Source organism: Chrysochloris asiatica, unplaced genomic scaffold, assembly GCF_000296735.1.
Source record: "Chrysochloris asiatica unplaced genomic scaffold, ChrAsi1.0 scaffold00043, whole genome shotgun sequence".
NCBI classification, from domain to species: domain Eukaryota; kingdom Metazoa; phylum Chordata; class Mammalia; order Afrosoricida; family Chrysochloridae; genus Chrysochloris; species Chrysochloris asiatica.
Window position 1 is genome coordinate 9,821,847 of NW_006408561.1, and position 23,682 is coordinate 9,845,528.

General features: G+C 35.7%; 1 protein-coding gene across 1 annotated transcript in view; it reads right to left on the minus strand.

Moving 5' to 3' along the window:
• Window positions 1-2,983: 2,983 nt before the first annotated feature.
• Window positions 2,984-23,682, minus strand: part of SI (sucrase-isomaltase (alpha-glucosidase)) — a 124,389-nt gene continuing 103,690 nt past the window's right edge. The window contains 8 exon segments of the mRNA XM_006861797.1: window positions 2,984-3,052; window positions 7,625-7,792; window positions 7,982-8,031; window positions 12,002-12,090; window positions 15,300-15,424; window positions 16,195-16,251; window positions 16,346-16,430; window positions 18,325-18,473. Coding sequence (XP_006861859.1) covers window positions 2,984-3,052; window positions 7,625-7,792; window positions 7,982-8,031; window positions 12,002-12,090; window positions 15,300-15,424; window positions 16,195-16,251; window positions 16,346-16,430; window positions 18,325-18,473 — 792 coding nt within the window.

Consider the following 23,682-nt stretch of genomic DNA (forward strand, 5'->3'; position numbering starts at 1 on the left):
TGACAGCACTTCATAACAATAACAACAGCACTTTTATTGATTTAGAGATAAGATGTTGTTGCTATTGTTGTTAGGTGTTATCAAGTAGTTACCATCTCTAGCAACCCTATGCACAACAGAAAGAATCACTGTCTGGTCCTGGGCCAACCACAAAACGGTTGCGAGGCCTGAACGCATTACAGCTGACACTGTGCTAATCCATCTAGTTGAGGGTCTCCCTCATTTATCTCTGACCTTCCATTTTACCAAACAACATATCCTTTTCTAGGGCTTGTCCCTCCTGATAATATGTTTGAAGTATGAGAGACAAAGTCTGGTCATCTTGGCTTCCAAGAGGCTGTAATTCTTCCAACACTGATGTGTTTGTTCTTTTGGCAGTCCATGGCACTTCCAATAGTCTCCTCCAACAACATATCTCAAATGTATTGATTTGTCTATGGTCTTCCTTATTCACTGTCCGAATTTTGCATGCTTTAGAACTTACTGAAAGTACCATGGCTTGGGTCAGGCGCCCCTTAGTCCTCAAACTGACATCTTTGCTCTTCAACATTAAAGAAGTCTTGTGCAGCAGATTTGCCTAGTGCAATATGCCGTATGATTTCTTGACAGCTGCTTCCATGAATGTTGATGGTTGATTCAAGCAAAAGATTTTAAAAAAACTTTAATCTTATTTCCATTTATCTTCATGTTATTTACTGGTTCAGTGGTGAGGATTATTTTTTTCTTTACATGGAGATGCAACCGATACCAAAGGCTGTGGTCTGAGATCTTCATCATTAAGTATTTTAAGTCCTCTTCACGTTCAGCAAGGATATTCTTGTTCCACATCCTCTTCTGAATCTGAGTTGGACCTCTGGACGTTCTCTGTCAATGTATGGTTGCAGTCATTTTTCTATTATTTTTAATAAAACTTTACTCACATGGGATATACTGTCCCATGATTTCCCCATTCCGTTAATCACTTCTCCTTGGAATGGGCGCATGGATCTCTTCCTGTCAGTAAACCAGGAGTCAGTTGTCTTCCACATTTCTTGGCATAGTTGAGTGAGTGCCTCCAGTGCCGCATCAGTTTATTGAAATATTTTAATTTCTATTCCATCTACTCCTTGTGCCTTGTTCTTTGTTAATGTTTTCAGTGTACCTTGGACTTCTTCCTTCAATACCTCCTGAAATTGTTGAACATTGACCATTTCTTTTTGTTACAGTGACTGTGTATTCCTCCCATCTTCTTTTGATGCTTTCTGCATCATTCAATATTTTGCCCATAGAATCCTTCAATACCACACGTTGTGGCTTGAATTTTTTCTTCAGTTCCCTCAGCTTGAGAAATGCTGAGTATATTCTTTTGGTTTTCCAACTCCAGGTCTTTGTACATTTTGTTATGATATTTGACTTTGTCTTCCTTAAGTGACCTTTGAAATTTCCACTCTTGTACCTTCTCAGATAGGGGGCCAAAATTTCTTGTTTGGAATTTACACATATTTAGATCCCATAAAGGGTAATCTCATTACCCTACCAGGACAGGTTAGTTCTACTTCTTTGCTACCACAGGCAATGATGCCTATTATTCAAAAGATGCCAGAAAGGCATATCTTTTCAAACACATATTGGTGTTCTACGAAATAGGTAATGCTCAATAGAACAGTATCATGGGCTATGGCTCAGTAGGATAATATACTGGATCACAAGGTCAGTTAGAACTGCAAGGTCAGTGGTTAAAACTCACCAGCTGCTCCTCAGAAACCCTATACATGATGAATCAGAACCAACTCAAAGACACTTAAGAGTTCTTAGAACTAACCCAACTGACAATAGTCGTGATTCATTTTTTTGTTTTTTATTTTTTTTCAAGAATAACTAATGGATATCTGCACATATGTCTTGATGCACCTGTTTGAGAATATTTCAAGGGTAAAATTCTGATTCAAAGGAGAAATGCAGACTTAATTTTAATGAATACTACAAAATTGCCTTCTAAAATTGACTGCACTTATTAATATTTCTTGGGAGCAAATTAGTTAATTATCATTATTATTTTCCCTGGCTTTTGTATTATGAGTTATGTATTGTCCTAAATATTCCATTATAGCAACATGCTAATCTATGATTTCTCCAAAAACATTGTTTATTTACAGATAGCTAGTTGATTAACTAAATTCCAACCAGCTTTGGGTTAAAAAAAAAAAAAAAAAAAAAAGATTAGTGAAAACTTATGAAGTCCCAATTCTGAGAGTCTTCCTGAATTAATGTTCTAGTATAATTTATTCAACTTACTAAATAAAGAAAACTGAAATATTTTTTCTGTTGTATATTAAGCTAAGGTACTGTTGTTGTTTTTAAGTGCTGTTGAGTTGGTTCCAACTCATAGGGACCCTTATAGTGTTTCCTGGGAGTGGCTGAGGAGTTTAAACTGCTGACCTTACAGTTCAAACTGACCTTTTAGTCCAGTACTTATCCTACAGTTTCACATCAAGATACCAAAACTAGGGTAGGTAAAGAAACTTGGAGTTCCTTTAGGACAATAAAAGGGTAATGTGCTTTTTATATATTAAAAACCTTTTATTTTATCTTTTTCATCTAAATTTACATACTCAGAAATAATTAAATCTATTGACAAATATTGTTATAGAACATATATCTGCTAAACATTCATGAAAATACTATATCTAATTTATATGTCACAAATATTTCATTCACTTAAGATCACCTGTTTTAATTATATCTCAGTTATACACACATATTTAATAACTAATTTATATTCATAACCAGAATTGCTAAAACTTATATAAATTTGAATAGAGGCTATATTAATATAACAAATCAGCATCAACATAATTTTACATTCATTATAATATTTAAATAGGTGTTATGCAAATTACATTTTATAACATATAAGAAGTTAATGAAATGGTGAAACTATAAGTTCAATGAAACTTGAATCCAGATGTTAATTCCCTTGGACAACAAGTATCCATGGTGATCTTCATGACCAGTAGATTTCTATTGGCAGATCCAGAGAAACATTATTCACTGTTAGATCAATATTCAATATCTAAAAAAAAAAAAAAAAAAAAAAGAACGCAAAGTTACTGGTTTCATCAGAATCATATTTCTTTAATGAAGACTTTCTCCATAGGCAAATATTCTTTAAATAAACCTTGCTTATTTTATTCATGCAGATAAATTAATTTCTGGATGTTCACACACAATCATGTGAATGATAATCTGAAATTATCTCATTGTTAAAATAATGACAATAAATCTCAAAAAGGCGGGGTGACTTGTCGAAAGACAGTGAAACAAAGGTTATTAACCAATTGTATTGATTTCTATTACTTTACTCTTTCAACATGACTTCCAAAAATACGGAGTTATTTATTATTACACCGTATGATTCTTTGTGCCACTACAAAGAATACCTCTTATCTATAACTAGTGCTTAGATTTAAATATATAATATTTTCTGCTGCATCAGTTCCAAAGAGATTTAGGACCTTGAATTTATTGCCAGAGGTTTTATTTTCAAGTGTTACTTTCTTTCACTGGAATAATCTAAAAGAGACACTTGAGGACTAATACAGAAGATGATCAATTGAGCACTTATTTTAAACAGTCATCTGTCATGCATTCATGATATGATAATTTCACAAAGCCTTATTATGGCTGACTTCTCCTCAATATACTTACATGACTCTGTAATGACTTTGTACCTTTGCCCAGAAAATTTAGAATCAACCACAAAATATGCAAGAGAGGAGGAAGAGAACAAACATTCCTCTATTTCCCACTGCAAATCAGACACTCTCCTAAAGGCTTTACAAAGTTTACTTATAATAAAAGCATAACTTCAGGATTTATTTTCCACACTTTATAGAAGACTCTAACAATTTTCATAATATCCATTAGTTAGGTTTGAAACGGATCCAACCTACATCAATATCTAAGCTAGTGCCTTTATATCAAGAGTGAAAATCAAGTACATCTCACAAACCATGTGCAAGTATCAGCTAAATATTACTATGTTGTAAGAATTAAAAAATTCTTACGGCTAAAGGAGCTCTGGTAGCGTAGTGGTTACAAATCGGGCTGCGAACCTCAAGGTCAGCAGTTCAAAACTACGAACTGCTCCGCGGGAGAAAGATGAGGCGTTCTGCTCCCGTAAAGATTAACAACCTCGGAAACCCTGTGTAGGGTTTCTATGAGTCGGAACCAACTCCACGGCACATAACAACAACAAAGTAATTAAAGCAACTTTTCATATAATTTCCACCTGTGAAGGACAAGAAGCCAACAGAAAGAAACAGACTACCTTCTCTTGCCCACCATATGGGTAAGGGATGAGAAAACAATTTTGTGGTTGTTGTTGTTAAGTGCAGTCAAGTTAATTCTGACTCATAACAACCCTGTATAGGGTTTATAGGAGCAGCTTGTGAGCTTTAACCACAGACCTTACAGTTCAAATGGACCTTGCAGTCCAGCACATTAGCCCACAAGACCATAGCAGGAGGAAACAGGTGTTTACAAATTATTCTTGAAGCTAAAGGCACTTAAAAATCCCACTGTTAGTTACTGCAGTATATATTTATTTACCTTTGGGGCCCCTGAGGCAAGAAAACATTTTAAAAAAAAACTTTCTTAATACTTAAAATTCATTGTGAATATGTTTTAGAATAGTTATTTTTATTATTAGTGTATTTTTGTTCCAAGTACTTGTTCAAAATTCAGTTGAAATAATATATAAAATACTGAAATATTTTTTACTTTATGAAGGTGATTTCTAGTTTATTTTTAGAGTGAAAGTTGTAAACCCTTATTCACCACTATAATAATTTGAAAAGGGCAAGGAACTACAAATACAAATCATACTTTTTTATATGATGAAACATGACTTTGAAACAAAACTGGGTTCTAATTTGACTGATAATCATTGGCTGTTTATACTTAGGAAATTCATTTTCCTTTTCCAGGAATCCATTGTCTGGACTTTCTCACAAAACCATTGGACTAACTTAATGATGCCTTTACTTTTGAATTTTATAAACCAGTTAAAATGTTAAAAGGAAATAAAAATATGGATTTTAGGCAACAGGTTGTTGTTGTTGTTAAATACCGTGGAATCGGTTCTGACTCATAGTGACCCTGCACAGGGTTTCCTAGGCTGCAATTTTTTACAGGAGCAGAAAGCCTCATCTTCCTCCTGTGGAACAGCTGGAAGTTTCAAACTGTCGACCTTGAGGTTAGCAGCCTGATTCATAACCACTACGCTACCAGAGCAACAGGTTACCAACTTTTATTTCACCAGGGAAGGACATTCCAAATACTAAACTTGTCAATTCCCCAATTGTGTCAATATTTCAAGAAATCGGAAGAATTTTAATGCTAAAGTAGTAAAAAAAGATATGATTTCATATGAAAAGAGAATTACAATTTGCCTACAGGAACCAGTAACAATATTGCAAGTGTACCCACACTTTTAAGAACATCAAATGACCTCTATGGCATGCTCGGACTTCGGTGTGGTGCAGTGGGTTAATGTGCTGGTGGGTCAATTTGAACTGCAAAGTTGGTGGGTCAAGCTCCTTAGAAACCCTATACAGGGTTACTAAAGGTCATAACTAACTGGATGGCACTTAGCAACAACAACAATAATGGCCCTGCCCAATTCTATATCCTATGAAATTTATGGTAATTTAAAGTTGTGCCCAAGATACACATTTTCCCCTGTAAACTGAAATCCAAATGACAGGCTGTTTTGCAAATGTTAAGCTTTCATCTAACATGATGGATTGTTTAGTAGTTACTTGTTTTCAGCCTAATGTAGGCATACATGTGTATGAACAAAAGCAAACATAGTTTTAGCAGTGCAGACACTTGAACCTGAATCAAACATTTATAACAGCTATTTTCTAAAAGAAGTTATATTGTTTGAAATCCACCTTTATACAGTCTAAATTCACAGAATTTAGAACTGAAAGAAGCTTAAGGTATTATTTACTAGCATATCTGTATTTAATTAGAGAAAAAAAAAAAGGCTCAACATTTACTTGTTTAAAGAAATAAGCTAATTACTGGTTTTACCACAAGAATTCTGACTCTTTAGTGTTCCATATGCAAGCAATGTATAGAATACAAGTATACATCTCTGGTGTGGCACTGTGGATTAATGCACTGGACTACAAAGTCATTTTGAACCACAAGGTCAGTGGGTGAAGCCTACCAGTCATTCCTCAGAAACCCTATACAGGGTCACTATGGGTTGGAATTGACTCAATGGTACTTAACAGCAACTGCATATACCTACATGGACAGTTTTATTAATTTTGCTGAATTGAAACTCACTGCCTTCTAGTTGATTCCAACTGTTCCATAAGGTTTCCAAAGTTGTAAATCTTTATAGAAGCAAACACCACATCTTTCTCTCTCAGAGCAACTGGTGAGTTGAAACTTGTCAACCACTGCATAACCAGACTCCATTCAATTTTGCAAGGACTTTCAAACGTATGTTTTTTAGTTGAAAACATAATAAATATTTAAATGTAGGCATTATAATTTTAGAAAACCAGGGAAGATCTCTGGGGCAATTAATATATAATCTGTCTTTAAAAAGTTCATGGAAAAATGGAATTAAAGATAATGGGATTTTTCCACAAATGTTTTGAAACACCCTAATATAAGGCTGGAGTACTGGTGTGATGCTGTGGGTTAATGCACCAGATTGGGAAGCTGTTAAACTAAAAGGTTGGTGGTTCAAACTCACCAGTCGCTCCTTGGAAATTCTACACAGGGCCGCTGTGGGTTGTAACCAACTCGATGGCACTTAACAACAACAAACAATATAAGGCTGGAATCCTGGTGTGCCACTGCAGGATAATGTGTTGGACTGCAAGGTCAGTTTGAACCACAAGGTTGATGGTTCAAGCTTACCAGCCACTCCTCAGAAACCCCATACAGGGTCACTATGAGTCAGAACAGACTCAACAGTACTTAATAACAACAACAACAAATATAAGGCTGACAGTTATTTAAAAGCTTAATATAGCTTCCAATTTTGTCAAGACAAATATTGATGTTTATGACAGTTTATTAAACATGGAAGATTAATAAAAATGAATATATGGGAAAGATCATAATTATGTTTCTTTTTTGTTGTTGTTATGTGCTGTGAAGTCGGTTCCGACTCATAGCGATCCTGCACAGGGTTTCCGAGGCTGTAAATCTTTATGGGAGCAGAAAGCCTCATCTTTCTCCCACCGAGCAGCTGGTAGTTTCTAACTGCAGACAGTGAAATTAGCAGCCCTATTCATAACCATTATGCTACCAGAGCTCCTTTATGTTTCTTTGTTGTTGTTGTTGTTAAGTGCCATGCCATTGAGTCAGTTCTGACCCATAGTGACCCTGTACAGGTTTTCCGAGGGTGTAAATCTTTACGGGAGTAGAAAGCCTCATCGTTCTCCCGCTGAGCGGCTGGTAGTTTCGAACCGCTGACCTTAAGATTCGCAGCCCGATTCGTAACCACTACGCTACCAGAGCTCCCCTTATGTTTCTTTAGGGCTCAAAAATATAAGAAGTCTATTAAATGTATGAAACAGCTATAGTTAACAAAATATTATTGTCTGTCATTTACCTCCTTGTCTGCCTCTTGAGTAAATTTAAGCAGCTCTTTATTTCCATTATATACAAGATTAACCTCTTTGACAGCAGTCTTTCCTTTTCCCCATACTTTGATGAATCCAAGCCTCATTTCATTTGCATTTACATAACCATTTTTCAATATAGTGCTTGTCAAGTTGTTCTATAAAGAAAAATAAATAATGTATATCATTCTTTTGCAAAAAAATAAAATCTTTTGAAAAACTAGGTTTGCTAAAGAAAAAGGCATTTAATAGTACAGTAATGAAGTATTTAATATAAGAAATACACAATAACGTTTCAAACATTGTTTTATACAATTACATTTACATGATCTCCCATGAATACATACCTTGTTTAAATTAAACTGTACCATGACATACTGGTCTCTTTCATAGGTATCTGTAAAGGGAAAAGGAAGATATATTTTGATTTCCAAGTAACAATATGAAGTCGTGTATTTAGCTTCTTTTCCCCAATATTGTTGTTCTTAACTGCCATGGAGTCAGTCCTGTCTCATAGAGACCCTGTGTAAGGTTTCTGAGGAGTGACTGGTGGATTTGAATCATCAACCTTATGGTTAGCAGCTCAGTGCTTATCCTACAGCACCACACTAGGACTCCTTTACCCAATATTGTTGTTGTTGTTGTTAAGTGCCGTCGAGTCGGTTCCGACCCATAGTGACCCTGTACAGGGTTTCCGAGGGTGTAAATCTTTACGGGAGTAGAAAGCCTCATCTTTCTCCCGCGGTGCAGCTGGTAGTTTCGAACCGCTGACCTTAAGGTTCGCAGCCCGATTCATAACCACTATGCTACCAGAGCTCAAATGATACCAAATATCATAAACATAATATTTCTCTCAGAAAACATAACTTGTCCAACTACAGTGCAAGGAACACTGTAATAATAAGATTATTATTGATGAAGAAACACAAAGAGTCCTAGAAGAATGGGGTATAGTGGTATATGTGGATGTGGCATGTTTAAATCTCCTTGAATGCAGCTCTAGGAAATCACCTGGTAATATTGATAGCCACTTCTATGCCACATCAAAAACTTAAAATAAAATAATATTTGTAAAAGAAAAGCAATATGACAGCAACTTATACTTGTATGCTGTTGTTGTTGTGTGCCATGGAGCTGGCTCTGACTCACAGCGACCCTGCACAGGGTTTCCAAAGCTATAGATCTTTACAGGGGCAGAAAGCCTCATCTTTCTCCCATGGAACAGCTGGTAGTTTTGAACTGCTGACCCTGAGGTTAGCAGCCTGATTCATAAGCACTATGGTACCAGAGCTCCCTTATACTTGTACAGTTTGAACATTTTTTCAATTGTTAGAGATTGTTATATGTCAACTGAAATCAAATTGGAAGTACAACTAGAAGACTCCTAAAAAGTAAGGCTAACAAGACTTGATCTCATAAGCTCTGGATATGTTATCATTATGGGACAAGTCCCTGAAGAAGGACATCATGTTTAGCAAAGTAGAGGGTCAGCAAAAAAAGAGGAAGAGGGTCACTTTCAATGAGATTGATTGACACAGTGGCTGAAACAATGGAGTCAAATATAGCAATAATTATGAGGATGGAGCAGGAGTAGGCAGTGTTTCATTCTGTGAGCTTTAATCAATTCAACAGGGCACCTTACAGCAACAATATCTTTACATAAACAAGTTGTTATTGCTAGGTACTGTGAAGTCAAGTTCAGCTTATAGCAACAGTGTAAGTGCTCTGGTAGCGTAGTGGTTACAAATCAGGCTGCGAACCTCAGGGTCATCAGTTCAAAACTACCAGCCACTCCATGGGAGAAAGATGAGGCTTTCTGCTCACGTAACAATGTACAGCCTCGGAAACCCTGTGCAAGGTCGCTATGAGTCGGAATAGACTCCACGGCACATAACCACCACCAACAACTACAACTAGCACACTAGCTTTTCTCAGGTGGAGCTGCTGGGCGGCTTGAAACTGCCAACATTTCAATTAGCCGCCAAGCACTTAAATGTTGCCTTACCAGGGCTTCTTACTTCAAATAATCTTACCATATTTTAAATCACTTTAAATAAAAATCTTACAACGAAGTACTTAGTTCATCAAATTCTAAGTACTTCACCACAGCTACCTTAATAGTTTTGTACCACTGTTATCTTCACTATCCAGGTTTCCCTGACTTTTTAAATTTTGTTTATATATAAAAACAAATAAGCACTTATCAAACAGAAAGGGAAAGGCAGAATTAAACCAATGACTGTAGCAGATATTGAAATCCCACTGCAAGAAGCAATAAACTTTTGAATCCCTTCTCCACTTATACATATCAGCATATTAATTTTTTTGAAAAATGACTGAATTGATAATACATGTTATCTACATTGAAATTTTTTCTACACAGAAGTGATATTCTGCCCCTCCAACATTTTTTTCTCTATATACTAATGCATAGAGTCTTGGTGATGCTGAGGGATATACATTCAACTGCTGACCACAAGGTCTGTGGTTAAACCCACCAGCAGCTCCACAGAAGAAAGATAGGCTGTTTTCTCCAGTCAAGATTTACAGTGGCAGAAATCCTAAGGAGATTTCTACTCTGTTTTAGCGGGGTTTTATGAATTGAAATGAACTTGATGGCAGTGGTGAGTTTTATAGTGATCAGACATAGCTTATATAAGATGTGTCTGAAGCAAAACAAATTAATCTTAATTTTTGAATATATATTTTGATTTACATTTCTAAAAATAATTTTCAAACACATATAGAACTCTGAAGTAAACCTAAACAAAAGCTATAGCTATTAGAAAAATATGAGTTGATTTTTGGTGGTTGTTGAAATGAATAATATACAAATCAAATTCAGGTGTAGACAAGTTCACAGATATATCTATTTTCATGAAATGCCTAGGTAAAAGGAATATTTTATATTTTACTAAGCTTTGTTGTTGTTAAGTGCCATCATGTCTGTTCCACCTCATAGTGGCCCTGTATTGGGTTTCCAAGGCTGTAAATCTTTAAGGGAGCAGAAAGCTTCATCTTCCTTTCATGGAGCCGCTGTTGGGTTTACAATATTGAGATTGGGGTTCAAAGCTCAGTGTTTATCTTACAGATCCACCACTCTCCATTTACTTAGCTGGAACGATCAAAGTTCACTTTATATAAACAAGCTCTATTTTGATTTTCTCTTTGACTCTTTCTGAAAGGAAGAATGTATTAGCTAATAAAATTTTATTGTATTTCTTTAAAAGAAGAAACCCATTTAAAATGATTATTCATAAACTAGACTGGGGTCCTCATATAATAAAATGAGTTTGCAGATTCTAATTTAATAAGCCTAGAGATTTTAGGAGTCCTGGTGTGGCACTGTGGGATTTTAAGCATTTGTTTTGTATTATGGTTGCTTTTTACCAAAAATTTTCAGTGGGGTATTTTAAATGCTTATATTTTATTAAATTATATATCAAATGGAAAGATGCAATTGGTCAGAATAATTTTGTATGCCTGCATCAAGCTATTATAAATATGTGAATTGCTACCAATCCCTTTTTAGTAATTAAAAAGAATGATAGCAACAAATTTGGTTTTACCAAGTTCTTTTCTCTGCTTCCTGGATTCATAGGAAGAGTTAGAGAGAAAAAAAAAAAAAAAATCTAATTCTAGGGAATTTTGATTATTTAGCTATTGAATTACAATAAGCTAATGTGTTAATGTGGTGTTGTGGATTAAAGCTCCAGACTGCAAAGCCTTTTGAACTGCAAGGTTGGCGGTTCAAGCTCACCAGCTGCTCCTCAGAAACCCTATCGGGGTCACTATGGGTCAGAATCAACTCAATGGCACTTAACAACAACAGCAATGTGCTAAAGTGTGAGAGTCAAAGACACCCTGAGATATCTTTGAATGCAAATGACCCATCCCTTAAATTTATACCCCAAGGATCCTGCAGGCAAATTCACACGCAAAAGCAGGACAGCAAACCTTGGTGTGGTCATGTAGCTAATGTGTTAACAAAGGTCAGGCTCTAAAAGTCTAAGATTTCAACTAACCGCAATGAGTTTCATCATTTTTAAATCACATGAATTTAGAGGTTTTGAATAACATCAATATATTTTTTTTCAGTTTGCAAAGTACTGGGATGGTGGTGGTGATATGCCATGGAGTCGATTCTGACTCATAGTGACACTGTAGAAGGTTTCCGAGGCTGTAAATCTTATGGGAGCAGAAAGCGTAATCTTTCTCCCATGGAACAGCTGGTAGATTCGAACTACTGACTTCCAGGTTAGCAGAACAACTCGTAACCACTATGCTACCAAGGATAGTAACATAGAATAAATGTTAGAGAATAAGTATGTCATCAATTACATCTATCAAATGAATGGAATGCTCACCTATAGTCTCTCCATCATCCCAAAACAGAGTTCCTTTTGCCATCTGATTATCATCTACAGCAACAATGAGTCCCATGTAATTTTTTCGACTAAAAGAAAGGAATATATAGTGTTATCAATGTTTGTAGACTAGCATATATCTAGTGATGATAGGACACTCATATAAACATCCAAAAAAATCCCATAGCTAAGTTTAAAAGAAAGCATAAACTGTTTTAGACAAAGTTAAAAAAGAACTTCCCTTTTTCAATAGGCTAATGGGGATGACATAAAGCATAACATCATATTTAATAAGATATATTGTCTTTTGACCCAAAGAGTTCACCTACTATTACAAATTAGAAGTGACCTGAATTTATAATGATGAAAACCTTTTTAAGTCTATGGATATATTTACATGTTCTGCTGTTGGGTGATGCTGTCATTAACTATTAAAAATAAGCTATTTTTTGTGGCATATTTTGAATCTCTTATACTGTAAGCTTTTCTCGTGTTTCTATACATAAATTAATCAGTTAATGAATGTGTATAGAGTAGCAAGAAAATTCTGAGTTCTATTCTAGGAATGGACAACTCCTACAACTCCTGCCAACCTTGTGCCAACAGAGGCCCATCCTTGAACAAAAGCTCCCACTTCCATTCTCACTGCACACCCTTTGTGGAAAGCACCTTGGTTTGGCAGACTTTTATTGCTAAAGAAAAATTTCTCAGATAAACTATTATTAGGTATATGTCTTTTCTGATAACAAATACTGAATAATATATTCTCATAGAGTCTTACAAAACACTCAAAATAATTAAAGTTCAAAATTCAAGTAATTTGTTATTTTTCAGAGCAAAGATGTTCACATATCATAGCATGTATATAAGGGGAATTCAGAAATTCAAGGAATTAAAAGATAATAGAACTTTTACATGCACATTGTGTGCATATATATCTATATATGTTGTTGTTGCTGTTAAGTGCTATTTAGTTGGTTCCGACTTGTGTGGTTGTTGTTAGGTGTCATCGAGTAAGTACTGACCCCTAGCGACCTTATGTGCAGCAGAATGAAACACTGCCCCATCCTGGGCCAACCTCACTACTATTGCCACGGTTGAGTCCATTGATGTTGCCATTTGGCCAATCCATCTCTTTGGGGATCTTCCTCTTTTTCTCTGACCCTCCACCTTACCAAACATGATATCCTTCTCCAACATGACTGCTCCCTCCTGACAATATGTCCAAAGTATGAGAGACAAAGTTTGGCCATGCTGGTCTCTAAGGAGCACTCTGGATGCACTTTTTCCAAAACAGATCTATTGGTTCTTTTGGCAGCTCATGGCACTTTCAATAGTCTCCTTCAACACCTTAGCTCAAATGCATCAATTCTTCTATGGTATTCTTTATTCACTGTCCAGCTTTTGCATGCATATGAGGTTATTGGAAATACCATGGCTTGGCTCATAGGGACCCTATATAGGATTTCCAAGGAGTGGATGGTGAGGTTCAAACTGACCTTGCAGTTCAAACTGACCTTGAGGTTCAAACTGATCTTGCAGTCCAGTGCATTAACCCACAGTACCACACCAGAATACTCTCTCTCACTCACTTTTTGTGTATATATATACACACACATTGTTGTTGTGTGCTGTTGAGTCATACACACACACACATACGCTGCTATTTAGTTAAGTGCTGTTAAGTTGATTCCAACCCATAGTGCGATCCTGTATAGGGTCTCCAATGAACATCTGCTAAGTTTGAATCACTGACCTTGCGGTTCAAGCTAACTTTGCAATCCAGCACGTTAACCCACACCAGGGCTAATCTCATGCATTTGAATGCTGGACAGTGAATAAGGAAGACTGTAAAAGAATTGATGCTTTTGAGTTATGGTGTTGGAGGAGAATATTGAAAGTGCCATGAGCTGCCAAAAGAACCAATAGATCTGTGTTGGAAGGACACCATTGCTACCTTTATAAATCTTTTAATAAACTAGAAGCCACTGTTGTTGTGGACGACTTTGATTTCTATATCTTTTCTCTTTTTTTTCTCTGATTGTATCTGTCTATCCCATGAGATCTTTTCAGACTCACCATGGCCCATGAGAGGAGTCCCTGTGTGATTCAAATAGTTTAGCATTTGACTACCAGTCAAAACTGCCAGCCGCTCCGTGGGAGAAAGATGAGGAGTTCTGCTCCTGTAAAGATTTACACCCTCGGAAACCCTGTACAGGGTCGCTATGGGTCGGAACCGACGCAACAGCACTTAACAACAACAACTACAACCAGTCAAAAAATTGGCAGTTTGAACCACTCTAAAGCACAGATTCATTCCTTGGATGTTACCAAACAAAGAAACAAAACATCAAATTTTTAAAATCACAAATAAATCCTTTATAAAAAATCTTAGTGTAGCTCTGTAGGATAAGCACAGGACTGCTAACCACAAGGTCAATGGTTCAAACCCACCAACTGCTCCTTAGGAACCCTATACAAGGTTGATATGAGTCAGAATGGACTCGACGGCACCTAACAGCAACAACAACAAAGATAATAATAATATTCTTAGAGCTGTTGTGTGCCATCAAGTCAGTTCTGACTAGGTAGGTCTGAACTGCCAACATTGTGGCTAGCAGGCCCTTGTTTATCCTAGTAATCATTCTTTCCACAATGTAATGCATGCGAAGATGAGGATACCATTCAAAATAGGATATTCATTTTTTTTTAGACAGAACATGTTATTAAAGAAGACTTAGAGTTTCCATTTATATTTTGGTTCAAAAATACTTGATGTTTTTCTACTTCTAGAACAAAAAACTGCAATAATTCTCCTATATTTTTCTGCATGGATTGTAAGCAGAGGCACAGGCGGTTGTTCTTCTGAACTATCTTTTTAAGTATATTTTAATAGCAAAACATAAGAGTTTTGTTTTGTTTTATTTTTTACTGTCCATTATAATAAAGCCTTTCATCAAAACAAAGAAGATGGATAGATTTATTTGCAGTCATTATAGAAGATTTGGGGTTCCTCAGCTGTGACTCAAACCAAATGCACGTGAAGTATCCATATGGACCACACTGTGTCACCTCGCCATGGAACATGTGGGAAAAGAAAAACTGAAGCACGAATGAAGTTCATGCTTCTTAGGTGCTATTAGTAATAAATACTTTGTCTCTGAGCCAGTACCCGTGAAGCTGTGACAAGGATACTTTGGTAGCTTACAAGTAGAATTGAAGGCCCTTCATGGTTCTTAACAATTCTAGCATAATGTAACTCAAAGTTTAAAACTGAATTCTGTAGTAATTCACTTACCTGAAAAATGTGTTTTGAGCAGGCTCCTGGCATGGCAGGATGTGGCCTCCACGGACATGCAGGTTTATTTTATTCCAAGGAGCATCAAAATCATGAAGTTGTCCTCTCACACCTATATCTTGACCCTAGAAATGAGAAGGTTGGGAGGAAGAATGAGAGCAAATAGGTAGAGTCACCAGCAACATGGTACACCCATTTACTTGAAGGGGTAGGTTTATAAAATCAAGTAATTAGGTTTTCAATTGAAAAACAAAAAAACTCAAACATTTATTTAGTAAATCATTTTGTTTCAAATTTATTTTATGATAATGTTAAAAGAAACATACAGCTATTTGTTTTTGTGGAACTCACAGGCAGAATTTTGCAGATTTTGGAAAGGTTATGAAAACAATCTTTGTCTTGTCATATACATTATTTTTTAAAGTACTGCATCCCTCTTATTGATAATTTTGCATTTCCAATAAAAAACAATAAACTTTTTTTGTGTGTGATGTGTATTCTCCATGTTTATTTACTAAAATAAATCAATGACTATATAACAAATGGAGTCCTGGTGTAGCGCAGTGGGTTAATGCACTGGACTGCAAAGTTGGTTTGAACCACAAGGTTGGTGGTTCAAGTTCACAAGCTGCTCCTCAGAAATCTTATACAGTGTCACTATGGGTTGGAACTGACTTGATGGCAATAAACAACAACAACTTTACAAACATAACTAACAATAGCAGAATAAATTAGCTCTGTGGCTGTGCATTAATTTAGCTCAGCTTAATTAGCAAGAATTATCTTGTTCTTTTCCAACATAAAATAATACAAATGCATCATTAATGAAAAGGCTATGATCAAATTATTACCCATTCCTGATTAATCAATTTCCCAAAATTTCCCAAATACTTACGGTGTGATAATCAAACCATCGAGCTTCAGGGATATAACCTCTTACAGTTACAGCATTCTGAAATGTAAAGATATAGTAATTAAACATATCTGTGTATATATACACAAAGCAAAAAAAATGTTTGAGGAAAACATTATGTTTCAGTACTTACATATTCCAACACAGGAGTAACCATAAATGCTGGACCCCACAAGAACTGCTTGTATATTTCCCAGGTTGCCTTTTCTTCAAAGAACCTTGAAAAAATAATTATACATAATTAAATAAAAGTTAATCAAAGTCATCTATCTCTTCTGGATACAATAAAACTATTTCTCAAATTACATTTTGTATTATGGATTTTGGTATAAAATATCAAGACCAAACTATAAAAATCAGATAATTATATGACTTGGAATTCAATGTCCAGTAGTATATCATGGGTAAATCTAGACTATGACTAAATTTCCTGACAAAATGCATATAATTTTAATGGTCCTGTAAGAAAAGTTGGAATGAGAAATCTCCTTTGAAGAGAACTCATAGAAGTATTTGTTTTGCCTAATATATGATAAACAAAATAAGAAGCAAAATTATAAACTGGAAAAGAATCGTGATTCAAATATGCTATAATAATTCTGATTTTGTGACTTTAAAAACAATTTGCCTATGCTATGTATATTTGCTGTTTTTGTTAAGTGCCTTTCAGTCAATTCTGACTCATAGAAGCCCTGTATATGGTTTCCAGTGAGCAGCTCATGGGTGGAACCACTGGCCTTTTGGATAACAGTCCAGTGCTTATCATACAGTACCACACCAGAACTCACTAAGTACAAAATTACAATGCCCTGATATATTCTAAAATGCTAATACATTTCTATATTTAAAGAAAAAAAATCTGGTCTTTATAGTTCATGCCAACTCTTGGAGACTTTATATAGAACAGAAAAAAATGCTGCTTCCCTCAATTTTCTAGGTAATCTAGGGTAAATTAAGTATAAGATTATTTTATTAAGGATTATTTGTGATTTCTAAAATTTAATATTTTGTTTCTTTTTTTAAGTAACATCCATGGAAGAAATCTGCTTTTATATGTCTTAAAGATAAACTTGCCCACCCTTCCCCCACAAAGTAAGTAAATCAGTGCTTTCTAACTGTGCTGCAGGGAATAGAATTTTTAATATTTGATTATAAAAAAGCTTAAATTTTGTGGAAAAAATCTAAAAGAAATTTCTAAAGATAATATTGGATCTTCTCTAGTTTTTTCTACTTGTTGTTGTTGTTAAGTGCCGTCGAGTCGGTTCCGACTCATAGCGACCCTGTACAGGGTTTCCGAGGATGTAAATCTTTACGGGAGTAGAAAGCCTCATCTTTCTCCCGCAAAGCAGCTGGTAGTTTTGAAACCGCTGACCTTAAGGTTCGCAGCCCGATTCGTAACCACTTAGCTACCAGATCTTTTCTAGCTTTTTCTACTAGCTCACCACAAAGAAGTGGGATAATTCTCTTCAGTCAGGCATTGTTAATTGTGGTAGATTTACGTAACTGCCATAAACTTCAATTAATTTTATTATAATATAGGAATAATATTACCTATCTCTGAAGATTTTAAAAAATATTTGATGTAATAATATACGCAATGCATCTAAAACAATATCTGATGTACTGTAACTATTCTTATTTAAGAATTATTACTTTAAAAAAATTGACTAATTTTTGTACTAGTAAAATATTATTTAAAATTTAGGTTAAACCACCACCAACAACAACAAAAAAATTGATTCATGTTTTTCATTCTATAATGGTGTATATTCATTATTCTGTTTAATGATAGAGATATGGAATGAAATGCTTCATTAACTCAAAATATATGCTTAAATAATAACAGACATTTTTCCAATTTAAAATGATCTATAAGAATTAAGTCTCCTAGCATACAAATTCCTGGTCAAAAGGCTGAAATTAACAGTAAGAATATTAAAAATATATATCCAATACTGTTGTTGTACACATTACTTATAAAAATAATAGACAAAAGCTCTAGTGATTATTTTATCTTTTCAGTTAAAATGTACTATAAAGTATTACTGAATAAATCAAATGAAAATTATCTCTCTGTGGTAGGAAAAAAAAACAAAAAAACTTTGTACTTACTCATGCAAAAGGGGTCTAATAACAGTGCCACCATGAGCATGAATTTCATGCATTTGTGTATAGAAATAGGGCAATAAACTGTATCTGATATTTAGAACATCCCTTGACATGTTAGAAAAAGTTTCATTCCAGGAAGCAGGATCTTGCCTCTGAAAATAAAATAAAAACTGCATTAATAATATTGAGGCTCTTCTCCATTTATTTTAAAATCACAATATTCAAATATAAAATAGAAAAAATATTAGTGCCCTGCCATGTGCAATGTAATTTCTTCACAAAATGAATATACAATGATGTCTCTATCATATGAGAGAGACAAAGAAAGGGAAAGAAAAAGAAGGAACAGACATAATGATAATCATATAATAAGCAAAGTGTGAAAATGATTTTGTCAATTTATGTATTTAATTGAGCCCTTAACTTGATAAAATTTAGGTGAAAAATATTAAATGTTTGATAAATTGCATAAATACGTTTTCAAAAATGAGTAGTCATGAGTGAGAAAGCTATTTGAAGAATGAGAGAATACGCACACAAAAGGGGATAGAAATAATCAGAGCCATTTAGAGCCTGTCATAATGATCCTGCGCATCGTGTTTCTCATAAGAAATGGATAAATTATGCAACTAAATAAATAACAGTATTTTTAAAAAATGTTTCATTGTAATATCAATATTAATAGCATCTAAGAAGAACCATACAGAACTATCTAACGTAGTATTACAGAAAAGATCAGGCCCAAGTCTCCTCTGGAATGTAAATCCCAGGTCAAAAGAACTGAAAATGATAGTGGTGGTGGTTGGTGGTTGGGAGCCGTTGAGTCAATTCTGACTCATATGGACCCTGTATAGTTTTTTTTGAGGTGGTAAATCTTTACATGAGCAGAAAGTTTCATCTTTCTCCCATAAACTGGCTAGTGGATTCAAACGGCTAACATTGTGGTTAGTAGCACAACATGCAACCTACTACACCACCAGGCATATCCTGAAAATGATAGTAAAAAGATTAAATAAAAGCTAGTGTAATTGCGATGGCACCTGACAACAACAAGTGTAATTACAGTCCAGGAGCCGAGGTCCCTGGGACCATCAAGGGAGAAGTGAGGAATGTGAGACCCTACCCAGTGAAGCAGTGACTCCAGAGATGGAGACAGAGACGATGACTTGGAGAGAGTGAAAGACTGGGGACTCTAGACTGAGAGAGGGAGAGAGGCTGTGTGCTGACAACCAGGGGAAAGGCTTGCAGGGTATACCCTTTGGTTTGTTGATGATGCATGGAGGGGACTGTAACCATGGCAATGAAATGATATACGACAGGATGAATGTAAAGCTAGTGTTCTCCGATGCAAACTATCACATCATTCACAATAAAACATTTTAAAAATATATAACTGAGGGGGAAATAAAAGCTAGTGTAAAATAAAACTGTTGCACATATTACTTACAAAAATAATAGAGAAGGGCAGTGGTGATTACTTTATATTTTCCGTTATACCAGGGAGATGCACAAGGCTACCACTGTGCAAAACTGCTAGAGGCCACACTTTCAGTGTTTTTGTTTATATAAAAATGACTGATGTCATTTATTCAAACGGTGACATATTTATGAAGATTTCAAGTTTTCAGATTTCAGGAATATGTAAAATTGAAATATCACTAATGAATGAATGTTATTATTGGTTTGTTGTTATTGTTAGGTGCCATTGAGTCAGTACCGACTCAGCGACCTTATGCACAGCAGAACAAAACACTGCCCGATCCTGGGCCAACCTCACTATTGCTGCCACGCTTGAGACCATTGATGCTTCCACTTTGCCAATCCATCTTGCATGGGGTCTTCCTCTTTTTCTCTGACCCTGCACCTTACCAAACATGATCTCCTTCTCCAGAGACTAGTCCCTCCTGACAATATGTCCAAAGTATAAGCGATGAAGTTTGGCCATCCTGACCTCCTAGGAACACTCAGGCTGCACTTCTTCCACCTTACATCTATTGGTTCTTTTGACAGCCCATGGTTTAAGTATCGTAAATGCAGGTAAAACTTTGAAAGTATAATAGAGCCAAGAACCACTAAGCTATGTGTATTCTATTGCTATAACTTTCCACTTCAAGTGAGAAAATTTTAAAGATCATACTTGTTGCTTATTCACTCTATTAAAATAATTTCAGTTTTAATATACTGCTTTCTTGTTGTTAATTGTTTTTAGGTGCCACAGAGCTGGTTTCTACTCATAGCAAACCTATGCACAACAGAACAAAACAGTGCCCAGTCCTGTGCCATCTTCATAATTGTTGTCAGGGTTTAGCTTATTGTTTTTGCCACTGTGTCAATCCATCTCATTGAGGGTCTTCCTCTTTCTTGCTGACCCTCCAACTTAACAAGCATGATATCCTTTTCCATGGATTGTTCCTTCATAATAACATGTCCGAAGTATGAGAGATGAAGTCTTGCCCTATTGGTTTCTGAGGAGCATTATGACTGCACTTCTTCCAAGATAGATTTCCTTGTTTTTCTGACAGTCCATGATACTTTTAATTTTCTTCTCCAAGACCATAATTCAACTGCAGTGATTCTTCTATGGTCTTCCTTAGTTATTGTTCGACTTTCACATGCACATGAGGCAATTGAAAATTACTTGGATCAGGAGCACCTTAGTCCACAAACTAGCGTTGTTGCTTATACCACTTTAAAGGGATAGGAGATTTACCTAATATAATAAATCATTTTGATTTCTTGACTTCTGCTTCCATGAGTGTAGATTGTGACTCCAAGCAAAAGGAAATCTTGAACAACTTCAATTTTTTTTCCATTTATCAAGATACTATTTACTGGTTAAGTTGTGAGGATTTTTGTGTTCTTTACATTTGAGGTGCAATCCATACTAAAGTCTGTAGTCTTTGATATTCATCAGTAAGTATTTTAAGTCCTCTTTGCTTTCAGCAAGTAAGGTTATATCATTTGCATATTATTGTTGTTCAGTGTTGTAGCAGGTAACTAATGAGTCTTACTCCAATCTTGGTGCCAGATTCCTCTTCATGGAATCCAGTTTCTCAGATTATTTGCTCAGCAAACATGGATCTCTTCCAATCAGTTCGCCAGTGTGATAGTTAAGGTTTTGTGTCATCTTGACTTTGTCAGGCTTCCCAGTGGTTTGGCAGTTGAGATGCCATTATCCCCATGGTGAGATCTAACACAGCACAGTTAACTCTATGATGATTAGCTATGAGCAAACATAGTTAACTCTATGATTGGACATGAGCAGCTAATCAGTTGAAAGGATGTTCCCTCAGTGGCATGGTTTGCTTCCAGTATAATGGACACTCAGGCAAAGCATCCTTGCTTTCTGCTAGTCTAGATCTGGCTGCCAGTCCTCCAACCTCTGGTTCTTTAGAGTAGAGCCAGTTGCCTGCTTTATTATTTGCCTGCTTTTTATCTGCCTGCATGTCTGTGTGTCTGCCTGTTTTCCTACCTGTCTGCCTGCCTGACCTGCCTGCCAATCTTGGTACATCTGACCCAGATTTGGGACTTTCCCACCTCTACAATGGTGAATTAAGGAGCTCTGGTAGCGTAGTGGTTATGAATTGGGCTGCGAACACTTTAAAAACATCTTGTGCCACAGATATGCATAATGCAATATGTCTGTTTTTTGATTTCTTGACTGCTGCTTCCGTGAGTGTTGATAGTTGATCCAAGAAGAAAGAAGTCCTTGACAACTTCAACCTTTTCTCCACTGATAACAGAATGTTGTTTATAGGTCCAGTGGTGAGGATTTTTTTTTCTTTACATTAAGATGCTCTTTGATCTTCAGTAAATGTTTTAAGTCCTCTCCACTTTCATCAAGCAAGGTTGTATCATCTGTATATCGCAGGTTGTTAATGAGTCTTCCTCCAATCCTGATGTCACGTTTTTCTTCATATAACCCAGTTCTTGGGTCATTTGTTCAGCATAACAGGTTGAATAAGTATGGTGAAAGAACACAAGCCTGTCACACACCTTTCTTAGTTACACCACTCAGCCTCGGAAACCCTGTACAGGGTCTCTATGAGTCGGAACCAACTCCATGGCACATAACAACAAAAGTGTTAGTTTCACTGGTTTACTTTCTCTAGAGAACCCAGCCTAAGACAATCAGGTAGCTGTGTTCCAAGTTTCTCGACATACGTAAGTAAGTGCCCCTAGTGCTGCATCAGTTGTTTTTGAAAGTTTCAATTTGTTTACTGTCAATTCCTGAGGGCTGATTTTCACCAATGCCTTAGGTGAAGTTTCAACTTCTTCCATCAGTGCCATCACTTCTTGGTTATATTCTACCTCTTGAAATGATTGACATAGGCCAGTTCTTTGGGGTACAGTGACTCTGTGTATACCCTCCATTTTCTTTTGATGTTTTCTGTATCATTCAATATTTTTTCCATAGAAACCCTCAATATTGCAAATTGAGGTTTGAATTTTTTCTTCAGTTCCTTCATCTTGAGAAAGGTTGAGCGTGGTTTCCCTTTTGGTTTTCTAACTCTAGATCTTTACACATTTCATTGTAATACTTGACTTTGTCTTCTTAAGCTGTCTTCTAACATTTTCTGTTCAGGTTTTGACTTTCTCATTTCTTCCATTCATTGGAAGATCAAATTTGATAGTCTTTTCCTCTTTCTTTCCTGTCTTTTAAATCACCTTTTGCTTTCTTCCTGTATGTTGTTCCCTGACGTTATCCCACTCTGGTCTTCAGTTATTAGTGTGTAATACATCAAATCTGTTCTTGAGATGGTCTCTAAATTCAGGTGGGCTATGCTCAAAATCATATTTTGGCTTTCATGGACTTGTTTTAATTTTGTTTCATTTCTACCTGAACTTGCATATGAGCAATTGATAGTCCATTCTACAGTCAGCCCCTAACCTTTTTTCCCCACCATCTCTTCGCAAAGATGTATGAAATTTGATTCCTGAATATTCCATCTGCTGAGGTCCATGTGTACAGTCACTTTTTATGTTGTTTATTTGCAATGATTAAGTCACTGGTCTTGCAAAATTCTATCATGAGATGTCAAGCATCATTTCTATATTCAAGACAATATTTTCTTCCTAATGATCCTTATTCTTTGTTTCCAGCCTTCACATTCCAATCACCAGTAATTATCAATACATCTTGATTGCATGTTTGATCCATGTAAGACTGTTAAAGTTGGTAGAATCATTCAATTTTGTCATCCCTGGCTTTAGTGTGTAGCTGTTTCGTGGCACAACAATTAGTTAAGAATCCCTTATACTTTCAATTGTCTCCTTACTTTCTGATACCATTATTTTTCATACTTATCTTTTTAAATTATTTCTTTTATGCATTGATGCTTATATTTTGAATGACTTTCA